At 37.6% G+C, this 14335-nt stretch overlaps 2 protein-coding genes across 2 annotated transcripts in view; both read right to left on the bottom strand.

Moving 5' to 3' along the window:
• The window catches only part of LOC123517480 (protein singed-like), a 94964-nt gene extending 92146 nt beyond the window's left edge, over positions 1–2818 (bottom strand). The window contains exon 1 of the mRNA XM_045277574.1: positions 2667–2818. The gene's annotated coding sequence lies outside the window, so the exon portion shown is untranslated. The remainder of the gene's footprint in view (positions 1–2666) is intronic.
• A 1198-nt stretch (positions 2819–4016) lies between these two features.
• LOC123517633 lies at positions 4017–13768 on the bottom strand. Its single transcript, XM_045277932.1, has 13 exons — positions 13642–13768; positions 11903–12118; positions 11208–11442; positions 10720–10846; positions 9840–10118; positions 8147–9722; positions 7350–7667; positions 7040–7171; positions 6692–6850; positions 6024–6173; positions 5460–5692; positions 4804–4953; positions 4017–4405 (listed from the first exon to the last, which is right to left on the bottom strand). Exons 2-13 carry the CDS (start codon positions 12105–12107, stop codon positions 4055–4057), a joined length of 3915 nt encoding a protein of 1304 aa, XP_045133867.1. The 5' UTR covers positions 12108–12118; positions 13642–13768; the 3' UTR covers positions 4017–4054.
• Positions 13769–14335: the final 567 nt, after the last annotated feature.

The following is a 14335-nucleotide window of genomic DNA, read 5'->3' as shown; positions in this document are numbered from 1 at the left end:
CAACTGCATAATTTAATTCACGGTAGGTTATCCAATTATGGACGCGAATAATGGTAAATATGGAAGTGAATCGAGAGAGAGAGAGAGAGAGAGAGAGAGAGAGAGAGAGAGAGAGAGAGAGAGAGAGAGAGAGAGAGCAGAAGTAGGAATATTCACGAAAAGGGAAAGTGGACAAGATATCATACGACCAACGCGTAATATTTTTTTTCCTTTCCAATCAATATTTTTCCTTATTTTCCCTTGTCGTTTACTAATATCAAACACTCTCTCTCTCTCTCTCTCTCTCTCTCTCTCTCTCTCTCTCTCTCACTAATCAACTTTCTTTTACCCATTTTCTATGCTGCTAATGACTGGGACCATTTTTTGTTTTTGTTTTTTACTTCTAAACTGCATTTTATCTATCGACTTTTTTTTCTTCCCGCCTTGAAAGATTTACTGAAGGTTGAATCTGAGAAGTTACGCAATTTACAATCATGGCATGGTCGGAAAACTTGACGATAATGAAGTTTTGAGAGAGAGAGAGAGAGAGAGAGAGAGAGAGAGAGAGAGAGAGAGAGAGAGAGAGAGAGAGAGAGAGACTAAATATTAAAGTTATCCACTATGGCAAGTCATTGATTTTCCAAAGCTGCCTCTTGTTGCCTCCTCCTCCTCCTCCTCCTCTTCCTCCAGGGTCAAGGACAGCAAGACCTTGTAACTCGAAAGGGCACCGTAAACCAGGCAGACGAGATCCCGACACACACACACACACACACACCCTATTACGCAAAGCAAGTCAAGAACAGTGAAAGAAAAATTAAGATTCCTCGGAAAAATAGCCATTATTTATCTTGAGCAGTCGTATTTGGCCATTGAGAGAGAGAGAGAGAGAGAGAGAGAGAGAGAGAGAGAGAGAGAGGAGGATTTCTCTGCCTACTGCCTACTGTAGTACTCGCCTCTCGCTCTGCTAAGATCAATATACTTTTAATTGCAAATAAGAACTGCTCTCTCTCTCTCTCTCTCTCTCTCTCTCTCTCTCTCTCTCGTTCGAAGTGAACAAACTCTGCAAACTAACAAACTAACTAATTAAGTAACCAACCTAAGCTCTCATCTCGCTGTGTAGTGTGTAGCCCGACAAAACCATAGGCATTGACAACACTGACTGTACTTCGCTGAATCACCACCTCGTATGGAACAGCCACCAGCAAAATACATCTATGCACCGCATACTGAATAATACATAAAACAACAGGGTATCCATGCACCCAAGAAAGTTACGCATCTCGCCACCCGGAAATATCATTCGAATGACAATATTTACTGAGGTCTACAAAGGTTCCCTTCCTCCCTCATCACCAAACCATCGCGTAAAGACACTCTCTCTCTCTCTCTCTCTCTGAAGATGCTATCATAACACAGACAACTGACCTTAAAACGTGCCAGGCGTGTCGGGAGGAGAGGACCTAGACTCCGCAAATAAGGTATAAATCCAAGATACAAGTTTCAAGGTCACGCGCACTGGTCCCGCGCCGCCCCTTCCCCAGTCAGTCCGGTCAGCCAGGACGCGGGCTGGCCATGTCTGTGGCACGCGGGTTATGAACGATTGGGAGGTGTCTCGCGCGCCTTATGGTGCGAGAAGTATATATTTATGAGCAGTACTATAGTTAACTCATCACGTTTAAGTAGTAGGATACAAGAAAAAGGACTAATAAACAAATACACAGGCTATATTCAGAGGAAAAATAAAATACGACCTGGAGAAAAAATTTACGACCGGTGTTTTAATGACAAAAGGAAGAGAAACAATGGGGTGTGTGACAGGACCCCAGCAGGGCAGAGCCAGGGAAGGGGAGTGGGAGACGGCAACACACTGGGCTCTCCTATTCACAAAGCCAGACATTACACGGAATTATTTCCTGTGAGATAGACGGACAAACACTCACTTAATTTTTCCGGGTAAATATTCGCTGCATGGAAGGGAGTAAGAACTGAATACAAAATATCCTATAATATTTTCTTCTACAGGCTGTGATGAATATAATAATGATTTCTAAACCTTATACTATGAGACATGGGAGTACCTCACCTACTACGTTCCCATAATTCAATATTCACACTCCAATGTTCAATAACCTTAGGAATAATACAGAACACATTGATAATGGACAACACAAAGAAACTACTATATACATTGACAAAATTTGTAATACATTTACCAACATGAATTAGGAATCATTTACTAGACTACTACTACAAGAGGAAATCAGTGAAAGTAAGACGCTGCCGTAAATACAGCAAATTCTGATGTGCCATCCCCTACTCCTGCTGCAGCCAGGGGCCCAGCGAGATGAGTTGCCGCTTAGTGCTTCCTTCCCGCTTGCCTACCTCTCGCACGCCACACCTCCTCGCACCTTATCCTCCACCTATCCTACAGTAGGCACTGGCAGGAGGAAGCACAAGGCTCAACGTCACGAGGAAGGAGTGAGGAAGAAGTACACATAAGCACCAAGCAAATAGCATTGGGGAATTATCATTGCCACAACACCTTTCTTATTCCTCCCATGTAACAAAGACCGGCTTACTACTAACGCCTGTCAAACTCCCCACGTTTTGCCTCACTATTCCTCACTGAAGAAGTGTCGATGGGTGAAGCATCTCAACTAAGATTAAAAACCTAAAATGCAACTTACCTTTAGTTTTGAGGAGAGCTGTAATTCCCTTTACAAGAGATTACTTCAAAATTTGTGGGGCGCGGGGCGAGCACTATGCTACCACTCACAGGGGCTGCTGGGGTGAACTGACTTGTATCGAGCGGGCGACTACCACCACCAGGCAACCCCAGATGCCAGCCTGCGCCACACAGCCACGCCACCACAGGACACCTCTCCCACCCCATCGTGAACCATGTGACACCAACCGCACCTACCACACACTGCACATATTGCTAACTTCCTAACAGCGAGACATGTCATGCCACCATCACCTCACGATCCAACCATAAACACGCGTCTCTACTGAACTCTATAGCTGACTCGCATTTGGGTGTCAGAATAGATGAATGGATGTATGTTCGAGTGGACTAGTGAATAGATGGATTGATGGATGGATGAGTTGACAAATAGATGAGTATTTGAATATGAATGAATGGATGGAAGAATGACTGGATAGATGGTTCACTGGATGGATGGATGGATGGATGGATCTTTTCCAAATGTTTCCTTATAGGTACGAATAGGCACAAATATATCCACTCACTGTTCTTACAGAGGTGTTTGCTCACCCTCAGAGATATCTCTACTACAGTGTCAAGTAGAAAGTAAAATCCTGTGGTAAGAAACCACGAGTGAAACAAGATGACCAAGATCTGCCCATGATATCTCATTGTGGTGAGTTTTGTACACACTATTTGTGTTGTGTATTGAATGAGCAGATCTTCAACAGTACTAAAGAGGGTTAGCACAGTAGTTTTTTTTTTCACAGAATTTTGTCCATTCATAATGATAATTTTTTTTGCTTTATATTAACCTATAATAGAATCATGTTAATGAGCCATAAGAGTGAAGGGTATTCATTGGTAATCTCTGGTAAGGTTGCCACCAGTTGACATGAAATCAAATTATTTAGACTAAACTAACTTAATACATATTTCATGCACCAGATACAAATTCTACCAATTCAAAATGTATCTAACTATGAAAGATACTTCTTTAATCAAAATAATGTATGGGTTTTTTTAAATGTGGTAGGATACCAGATTTCTTCAAAGTTTACCTTAGAATATGATTTTACTACATTGCTAATAGATTCTGAGTTCAGACAGATGGAGAGTACTACTTTTGTACTTTTTATTGCTAGGCACAAACCAGCCCCCACCTCTCCTCTTAGTATGTTCCTGAATAGTACTATTAGTATAATTTCTGATACAGTCCTTGGTTCTATCAATAATTTGGTAGCTGAAAAAATAATGTGAGACTGGGGCATTCTGACTGATAATAAAATGTGAAGGTACTTAGAAGGCATCAATAAATCAAATACATATCTTTTAGAAATAATTTATGTTTAAGTTATAATACAATATTCAATCATACTTCATGCATGCAGCAAAGTTCAGAGGGCTTTCCTCTTGATTATGCCCATTAGTATAGGATAATGTTGTTTGTGTTGGTGAAAGAGCAGCAAAATGAGATGGGGAGGTCTGATATTGAGGACTATGGTAACTCCCCTCATATGTCTGATTAAGAGGAGCAAATCCCTCAGTAACTGAGGCCATGCCTGAGACAATAATGAGAGAATCTTCAGGAGCAGACTGGGATGAAAATGTGTAAGATGGACTTGGAGGATACTCTGAAAGTGTGGTTGGTGGGGGAGTTCCTGATAACTGAGGCTGCAACGATATATTTGTATTGTCCAAGTCCGAGAAGATATCTGCCTGAAAGGGAAAACAATTCACATCAGTTTTGAAAATCTCTCTCTCTCTCTCTCTCTCTCTCTCTCTCTCTCTCTCTCTCTCTCTCTCCCATGATCATGATCTCTTGTGACCTTGTATTAAATGTTCAGTAGTGCAAATATATATTTTCTTTATACATACACTCAATTTCTAATAGGTCTAAAATGTAGAGATTTCCTTTATTCACTGTATGTATGTCAGATCTTCCTCGTTACTTTTTACTTAAACATGGATTCTTAAACATTAAACAGTTGTCACACAGGTATATATAGAATATACTCAAACATACAGTTCATAACGAAATACCCCATTAAGTTTTCTGATCAGTAATATTCTGTTAATTAAAAAATATATCTTTTGTACATGAACATAGGCCATACCTGTGAACATTCAATGTGAGCTGTTATGGAGCTTGTTACTACTGTCTGATGTTTGCTGGGACCAATATTTGTGTTCTTTTTCTTACTCATTTTCTTCTTTGATTGAACAGCATCAGATTCCTTTGGAGCATGCTTCTTCTTAATGTGTACCTACATCAGAAAATAACAACTTAGAGCGCCTTGCTATAAACAAATATGAAGTGTGGCTCTAAAGGGGAAAATGAGGAATGAGATGCAGTATGAGGGAAGTAAAGAGATTGTAAGTTTAGCCAAATATTGTGAGTGATAGAGTAGGAAAGTGAGTTTCAAAATGGATGGTCATAAAAAAAAGGCTGTTTATGAGTGAGTGTGTGGATATATGGCAAATAGAGGAAGGTGTGACAGCAAGAATGAAGAAATATCCATGCACATCATATCCTGGGAACACTTCTATCCCAATTATTTGTTTTGGGAAGGCTTTCCATAGAAGAAGTGAAGTTTCAAGTATGCTGGAGAGTATTATTTTAACCATAAGTCCATGATTTAATTTTATAAAATTCTACTTATTCTCTCTATTTATTTCCTGAATGGAAAAAGTTTAATAATAAATTCTCAAAAATTTAAAATCTTTAAACATAAGAGGGCATACCCATCATACTTTTATGACATTACAATACCTTCAAACGATCTTGTCTTGGTGAGCTGTAGTCACACTGCGAACACTTGAATGGTTTCTCGAGAAGGTGTTGCTTCATATGTCTTCTAAGATGACTTCTGGTTATAAATTTGTGGTTACAAACCTTACAAGTGAAGAGTCTGCTATTAGAGTGTTTAAGCATGTGTTCTTTGAGATGAGACTTCTTGGCTGTAGCATATGTGCAAGCTGAGTACTGGCACCTGAGAAGTTCACCTTTTTGGAAAAAAAGAGGAAAGAGCTTTAATTTTTACAATTTGAACATTGATTAGTTTCAGAAATGATAAAATAGATGAACTAGAACTCTCTATCTTCTGTACAGTATTCTTATTCTCCTAATGAAAGAAGACATATCTTGTCTGGGTTCTCTCTCTTTATGAACATCTCACACTGGTACACGGATACAGAGAACCAATGATGGGATCATCTCCACTGCTAGTTGCCAAAGAGATTATTTCAATCTACTACATGAAAGCATAGAGAGTTTTGTAATAAAGAAAAGAAATTAACCTTCTTCATTAGCAAATAGTGCATGTCCATTACTTACCAGTGTGTTTCTTTGTGTGTAAGATTAAGGAATTTTTTGTTTTTCCAGACCAGCCACAAGATTCACACAAGAAAGGACGCTCTGATGTGTGCTTTGTTTTATGGATCTGTAAGTTCTGTATTCGAGAGAAGGAATCACCACAAATATTACCTGAAAATGGAAGAACATAAGTCAATGAAAATAAAAATGATAAACATCAATATTCTGGTAAATGATAAGCAGTTAAATTCTGATGAGTACTATATCAATATTTCTTCCAAAAGAGAAGTTCCAATTAAAACCTGTTGTGATTCTATAAAGATCTTGGAGCTCAGATGAGTCTGGATGCAAGTCTGTGTGTATATTTATCAGTTATATTGTACAGGATTCGAGCAGGGCTCATAGTGTCCTGTCTCCATGTCTCCATTTATCCAATTTTTCCTTAAAGTTATGCAGTGTGTGTGTGTGTGTGTGTGTGTGTGTGTGTGTGTGTGTGTGTGTGTGTGTGTGTGTGTGTGTGTGTACTACCCTACCTTCTTTCATAAGAATTTTGATTGCTATACAGAAAAAGAAGCAATTTTGTTTCATGTAGGTATTACTTGCAAATTTTGTATCTAAGTATAAAGGAAAATTTTGTTATGAAATTGAATTTTTCAAATAGCAAGCTCCATGCCTAAAATGTAACTTACATTTAAACTTTCGAGATTTTGAGTGTTGAGTTACATGCTCCGTTAAATTAAACTTCTTGTGGGCCCGGAAAGGGCAGTGAGGACATTTGTGTACTTTTTCCTCCTGGTGAATGGCTCGGTGCTCCAGGAGGTGATAGATACGCTTGAAGGAGGCCTGACCTGTGGGACAAAAAGACATAATTCTTCTCAGATTACCTCAATAAGCTTAGCTGGTACATTTCTTTTTTTTTTTGTATTTAAGATATGACAGCTTTAGCTTTAGATACACATTCTACACTCACCAAATACTATTACACTATACAATACATCATACAAAAATGTATATTGGCAAAATATTATGATACTCACAAAAATCACAGGTATGGGGTGGGCCGGGAAAATGTTCCCTCATATGGGAAAAGTAGAGTCTTGTTTGAAGGAAGGAGGCTTTGCACTTTTCACACACTCTCTCTGATGTGTTGGTACCTTCCTTTTTCTTTTCTGTACAAAGTTACAATACCATGAAATCAGAATATTAATCATAGAAATAATAAAAACTTGAATAAAAGTCCTGTGAATCTTAATGCAATATTTCCTATTTTCTATAGAAATGAAAATTACTAGATTGAAAACATCAATTTAATACCAGCTTTTGTTACTTTACAGCCTCTCCTCTTACCTTTATTCTTTAGAGTTATCTTGTCTTTCCTGCATATTTTCCTCAAGCTCTCCTTGACAGCTGGTCCAACATTTTCCTGTTCATTCAGTACAGTTGATAAAGTATCTTCTGATTCTGGTTCAGTATTGCCTTGATTTTCTTTTAAATCCCTTTTCAAGGAAGTTTCTCCTCTCCCATTAAGTACAATCTGAGGATCATCGGGGTCTCCTTCATGTGTCTCGATCTTAATCATGTCTATGATATCTGTGACTGGGGCACTACTAGGAAGTGATGGTTCTGAGGAGACTGTTAAATCTTGACTTGTACTTGATAGAAAACCTGTCACAGAGTCAGAAAAAGATAGTTTAGTTGACAATAAACATGAGTTGTATGAAAATTTATCTTGATGTTTAGAGATGTTGCTGTTGGTGCTATGACAAAGTGAACAGATGGAACACGGAACACTTCTGTATATCATTCCTGTGATGAGGCATGTCCTTTTATCTGTGTTGCCTCCCTTCTACTGATATCTGACCCTGATTTATTTGTAGATAGATATCCATACATACATATGAAAATAGCTTGAATTTACATACAAAAACAATTTGCACACCTTCCAGGTAGTAAACAAACCAGTAGTTATCATTTGAAATAAACATGATAAAAATGAGATACTGATGTTAAAGAATTTAATGCTGGTGTTTAAAACAGTAAGGAAAATTAAATAGGTGGACAGAGAGAATCTTCTGATAAATCATAATATCAAATTGGAAAAAGTTGTGTACAGAATGCAATTTGTGTAAATAGATCCCTCTTACCAGAGACTCCTTGACTGCAACTGCGGTTCATCTTAAACTTAACTTGACGTGTGGTATTTTCGATGGATGACACAACGTGAGTATGCTGTCTCTCTAGTGGAGTAACTTCAATACTCAGTGCTAAAGAGTCTCTCATATTCTCCACTGGTTCATTCTTAGTAAATTCTTTTCCATCTGTGGTATGTGCCTCTTTATAAAATTTTTCTCCTCCATTCTCTAAAGAACATCCCTTGTATGTTTTGTCACCTTCAAGTGTTCCTCCGACAACAGTAACAATACCTCTTGCCTCTAAATCACAGTCAGCAGTTAGCCTCTTCCCATCCAATAAGAATTCTTGAGGCACTATGTCCCTTGGTACTAAAGATAATACTGGTTCCTCTACAGATCGAACTGCATCTCTGTGGAATTTGCTCTCTGCAACATTACTTTTCAGTGGATAATGATCATAATGGGGATCATCAGCAAGCATTCTTTCTGACAATGTGTTAATTCTAGTATTTTCAGAGTTGATTGCTACTTCCGTTTCTAGATTTTGAGGTAAATCTTTTACTTGTATTGTCATGTCTTGTGGACAGTTAGATATCTGAGTGTCTGTTGAATTTTCATTGTAATATACATCAGGCTGTATACAGTTCACATCTTGGGCTGTTGCTAGGTCATCATGATAATATGACTTTGCATAGTTTTCTTGACTGTGATGTGATTCAATCATTAAATGTTGGCTTTCTTTTACATCTGATGGCCTACATGTATAAAAATTCATACCTGGGTTAAAATTTTCATCATATGGAAATGACTGTGTGCTTTGGTCATCAGATACGGTCATATCATCATCAGGATTATATGTGCTTACATAACATGAAACTGCACTCGCAAAACCTGGCTTATTCTTATGAGGTGTTTCCCTCAGTGTATAAATGGCTTGAGGATTAACTCTCGTGTTGAAAGACTCTGGGCATTGGGTTTTCATACTAAAGTTCTGATCATATACTTGTCTTTGATACATCTGACTCGAATCTGAGGAAAGGGATTCTTCAGCACTATAAGGAGGTTCTTGATGCCAAACAGTCATGTTTCTTACAAGAGGTGGTCCAAAATGCCCTTGGCTGTTACAAGAAAATTTGCTATCTTCAACAGATTCTGAATTTCCCACTAAGTCTTCAGATATATGTGTGTGACACACAGTTTCTTTTCCAGATGGACCTGGTTGAGAATATACTGAATTAGACGGATTGCCATGGATGTCTTGTGAATTATGGATAATTCGACAAGAATCATATTGGTTACACTGCTCAGTATCTTGATCATTACCATCTCTTCTTGAGGTAATATGAAAATCACTTGGTTTATGAAGCTGTGGCAGCATAGTTAAGTTAGTAGGATTAGTGAGATCATCTGGATCAAGTGGTAAATTCTGGGCACAGTGAGAAGGGCCTGTGTGGATAGAAAAGTCTGTAACAGTTGGCATCACTTCCTGGTTTCTGCCACCACTCAGCTGATCTTCTTGGAATTCATCAATTGCTGTTGATATTGCAAGACTGAAGAAACTTTCATTGTCTACAACAGAGTCTGCAGACTGAAAAGAAAATTATTCAATAAGATTAAAGAATAGTAAAACACATGCATCTTTAATGTAATGTTATGCAAGTAAAAATCAATCAAAATAATTACATGAAATATTACAGATTCTCACCTGGGAAAACTTAGCTTTCAAATTTGAAAAAGAGGTGAGAAAGGCAGATGGAAGAAGAGAATGTTCATTAAGAGCATCCAGAAGAAAAAACAGTGCAAGGCGTGAGCTGGACATATAAAGGGGATGGTTTTGAATCAAGTGAATAGGTGTCTCTGGATTGAGGTGTGACCACTGAACCCATGTCAGAAGACTTCGCAAGTTTCGCTCCCGGCTTTTTGGACAATGATGAACCCACCGAGTAACCAATAAAAGGGTCTGGTCTTCATGTAAGTGCCAACTCTGTAAAAGTAAATATGCCATTCATTAATACATATACCAGTCATGCTAATGATCTACTTATGATAATAATACTGTACTAAAATATCAGGTTATCACCATCTTGTGGCAAGATTCACAAACGTAAGCTGAAGCCATGTATATAATAAAGGAGGACAAGGTTGATGGCATTCTATTCTAACAGAACAGAAAGGTTAGTTTGCTGGCTTTCCCCTCCTCCAGATGTTATAAGGTCATAACCTTTTGGCTTCTATCCAGCACTTAACCTCTTGATAAATAAGGATTAGAATTCCTACACTCAATAGTGAGCAACATGCACTATCCAACTTTCTTACTTATCAACTAAACTTACATAAAGAAAGTGAGTATCTAATAAATGAATATATTACATGACCTGATTCCATAATATTAATAACAACTTTTGAGAAAAATAGAATGTATTCCTGATACTGTAAATGGTACACAAGAATTTTTCCACATCTGAAATCTAAAAATTCTTTTTAATAAAATACTATATAAGTAAAATTACTTATCTGTAGAAATATTCTATGCAATGTATCTTTAATTGATGGTTGATGAACATGAGCCAGTAAAATGTACTTACTGGACATCCGAGAAAATCCTCAAGTCTTGTGTGAGACATTTCAAGCACTTCATCCCCCTCAACTACTTCAGACAGATGGCTTTGAATGAAAGTCCCAGTTGTTTTTTCAAGAGCCTTTAAGTTGTATCTGAAAGAGAAAATAAAACATAAACATAAAGCATGCAGGTAAGTAATACAAAAACTAACATCTCTCACAAAATAACAATAGTTTCTCTCTTTTTTAAAAATCATGAAATGCAAAAAACAGCATAACAAAGGAGCTGTAATTCACAATGTCTCCTGACATTACAGGGCCAGTGCCTGGAAAAATCAAAGTAATTCAAAAAAGGTTATGGGCCCAAAGAAAACTTCTATAATACCAGAAGAGTTCTTAGTCTCATATTTTTAATATTCTAGAAAGGAAGCAGTGGAAAAATTTCATAAGATCAACATGTTGACTACTTTTCTAAGTTAGGTAAAAAGATAGATGAAACATAAAATGAACTTACTTAGTAGCCATGTCCCTCACAGTAAGACAATTGGTTGCATCAAGGTACCGTTCTAAGTACTCTGCACAGTGTTCTTTTAACTTGGCAATGAGAAGTCTGTTGGCAAGTCTCAGAAGTTCAGCCACATTTGTTTTGTCAACAACAACTGTCCCAGTATACATATAAGCTAATAAGCAACGGAAGACTTCAGGATCTTGTGAAGTGATCGTAAGTTGTTCCTTGACAGTTTTGCCAGCTACAAATAAAAAAAATGCTGTATCAGAAAAACAGGTCATATTTATAATGATGAATCATCTAGTTTTACTGAACACTTCAAGCATACAATGATGAAACATAAAAACTACTACACTTCATGGTCATCAATGCTGCCTACACCTCTCCAACAGAGGCTTACTAGTATTAGAGGATACATGGTTATCATGCATTAACATGACTGAAAAAAATTCCAAATATATTTCTGAGTTCAGAAAAACTTGCAAAATGACAACTATAAATCTATATATTGACTATTTCAACCTCAACCCTACAATCATTATATTTTTTGTCCTGACAACTAAAGTGACTAGTCCACTCAATTATGTAAGAGTAAAGATTTAGAAGTGGTGCAATCTTCAGTTACTTTTCTACATTACTTTGATAGGTTTCTAATATCTGCAACAATCATTCCCCTATTTCTTCTTTTCACATACATTTACCTTTGAATATTGAGTCAAAATATGGAGAGCAAGCAGCCAGTACACAGCGGTGAGCCTGGAACTGATTGCCAGCCACGTGTAACACAACATCACAACATCTCACAAGCTCCCGTTGACTTCTGAGCTTTTCCAAGACAGCAGTACCATGCTGATTTTCAGTGAATGTCATAGCATTATTAGGTAGAAGATTGAGTGCCATCTCCATGAATCACTTATCTATAAGAAATAAATAAATTATTAAATTCAGTATCATGTGTTTTGTCTATTCATTTCAAAATATTCTTCTCTGTGAAATACACTTTGGTGAATATTATAACTGAGACACTCTGGTTAGGGTTACCATAATTTTCTATGTACAAACCAGAACAATATTTTATTCAACACTGGGACTGTCCCGGCTAATCTGGGACATATCGTAACCCTACACTTAAATAAACTAACATTATTACTAAACTGTCACCACTAATTTCTCTAATGTATATACACATGCACAAAATATAATCGACTTGAAATTCACCAGAATTTTATATGAAATAAGGAGATGGCGGTGAGTGATGGTGGCAGTGCCAGAGCAAGCAGGAAGGCTTGTGTGCCTGCTTCCCATGCCTAATATCATGCAGCCTGCCAACCTTCAACATCACAGCAACAGCTGAGTAGTTGACCAGTACCTCATCCTCTCTCTCTCTCAGAACAAAGTTACGAACCGAATGAGACACCTCGACAAAGGTTAGAAAATGGGACTGTCCTGGTTAATCTGGGATGTATGGCAACCCTAATTCTGGCAACTTTCACCATAACCACCATATCCATCTAACTTTGCTTGGGGGCTGTACCCCATTTGCCCTCTCCCAAGGATATTGATCTAACATAACCTAACTTGGCAGGAGACTGTACCCCCCTCATCTTGAGTCTTCTAAGAAAAACTAATCCAACTTATCTTAATCTATTGTACATGATCAGGTCTAGGGAATTTGGAAAACGTGTCCTTGTCTATTTTACAAACTATGGATTTTCCACAGTAACTCAGGAATATAAGATTTGTTAGAATACAAAGAATACATTCCTATGTTATAGAGTATGAGGCAATAGCATAGTGGATAAGGTGGTGAGCGTGGGATCGGGCAGACGTCCACACAGATTCAAATCCCACCACATACCACTTTGAAGCTATGCCATTTGTTGAGTGGTTTAAAGTTACCTACATGTCACCATGATACCCAGGTTCTAGGTGGTTACACCAAAGATCCACTTGGGTGGTGATATGGGCCCTAATATATGGGTACCACTATAAATAAAATTGCCTGCTCCACTAATGGGCGGAAGCTGAACAGCACTTCCCACATATACTCTTCAAGTATGCCTACGGGCGCTATAGGCCATAACATAAAAGAAAAAAAAATTATCGTACCAAATATTTCTTCCCTAAATTTCATCATGAATTAGTAAAGATTATAATGAGGCATTGTGGATTTGCTATGAGCTGATAGTTCTACCATACCATATCATAGTTACCCTTCAAATGTATTTCTTAGTATTTCTGGTGATCTTAAGTAGGACACGTCAGTAGTGTCATGCCAACCCCACACACAGATAAACCCAAAGTTCCCCTAAAATCTTACGTCTGTGCATGTACATAGGGGATATCACCTCAGATATAAGTGCACCTGTTTTCAAGTATCATATATGTCAACCATGACTGACAATCACGATAATACTGAACATGATAGAGTGATACAGACCTATTATATAAATAAAGAGAAGTTATTTCCGAGTGTCACCCCTCAATGTTTACAAACAGAGTGACGGCGACCTCGCCACGCAGAGTTGCCAGATGGTCTTTTGAAGATTTGTTCCTAAAATGTCTGATTAGAAAAAAAAAAAGAAAGGAAAAAAACCCAGATTCACACTTGATTTCGTACGACTGTCTTTGTTTTCATGTGTTCCAAAGAGTCATTCATTCATTATGTATTTCCCTAATTGTGGTTGCCAGATAGTCGTTTAAAGATTTGTTCCTAAAATGCCTGATTAAAGATACATAAATGAAAAAATATATGACTCATACTTGATTTCGTATGACTATCCTTGTTTTCATGTTCCAAAGAGTCATTCATCTATTATGTATTTCCGTAGTTGTGGGTTACGACAGGAGTTTATGCTTTTGTTGTCCCGCCTCATTGTCTACTATTGTCCAGTTCCTCTTTAAAATCTTACCATTAAAGCATGTGCCATTATTTCTCCATGTTCTTTCCAGATTTTCATAGTCCTTAGCAGAAAACGATAAAAATTTACATCTGGGCTTTCTTGCGTCAAATGTGGTGGTTTGCATCCTTAGACTTTATACTCATATGCTAAGTTTGGTTGACTATAAAAAACCAACTAGGTAAATTAAAAAGGATTCTTAATTTCCCTTCTTAACATGCCCTTCTGTAGTTC

This window comes from Portunus trituberculatus, chromosome 42 (genome assembly GCF_017591435.1).
Source record: "Portunus trituberculatus isolate SZX2019 chromosome 42, ASM1759143v1, whole genome shotgun sequence".
NCBI classification, from domain to species: Eukaryota; Metazoa; Arthropoda; class Malacostraca; order Decapoda; family Portunidae; genus Portunus; species Portunus trituberculatus.
This window is presented reverse-complemented; position numbering and strand designations above follow the sequence as displayed.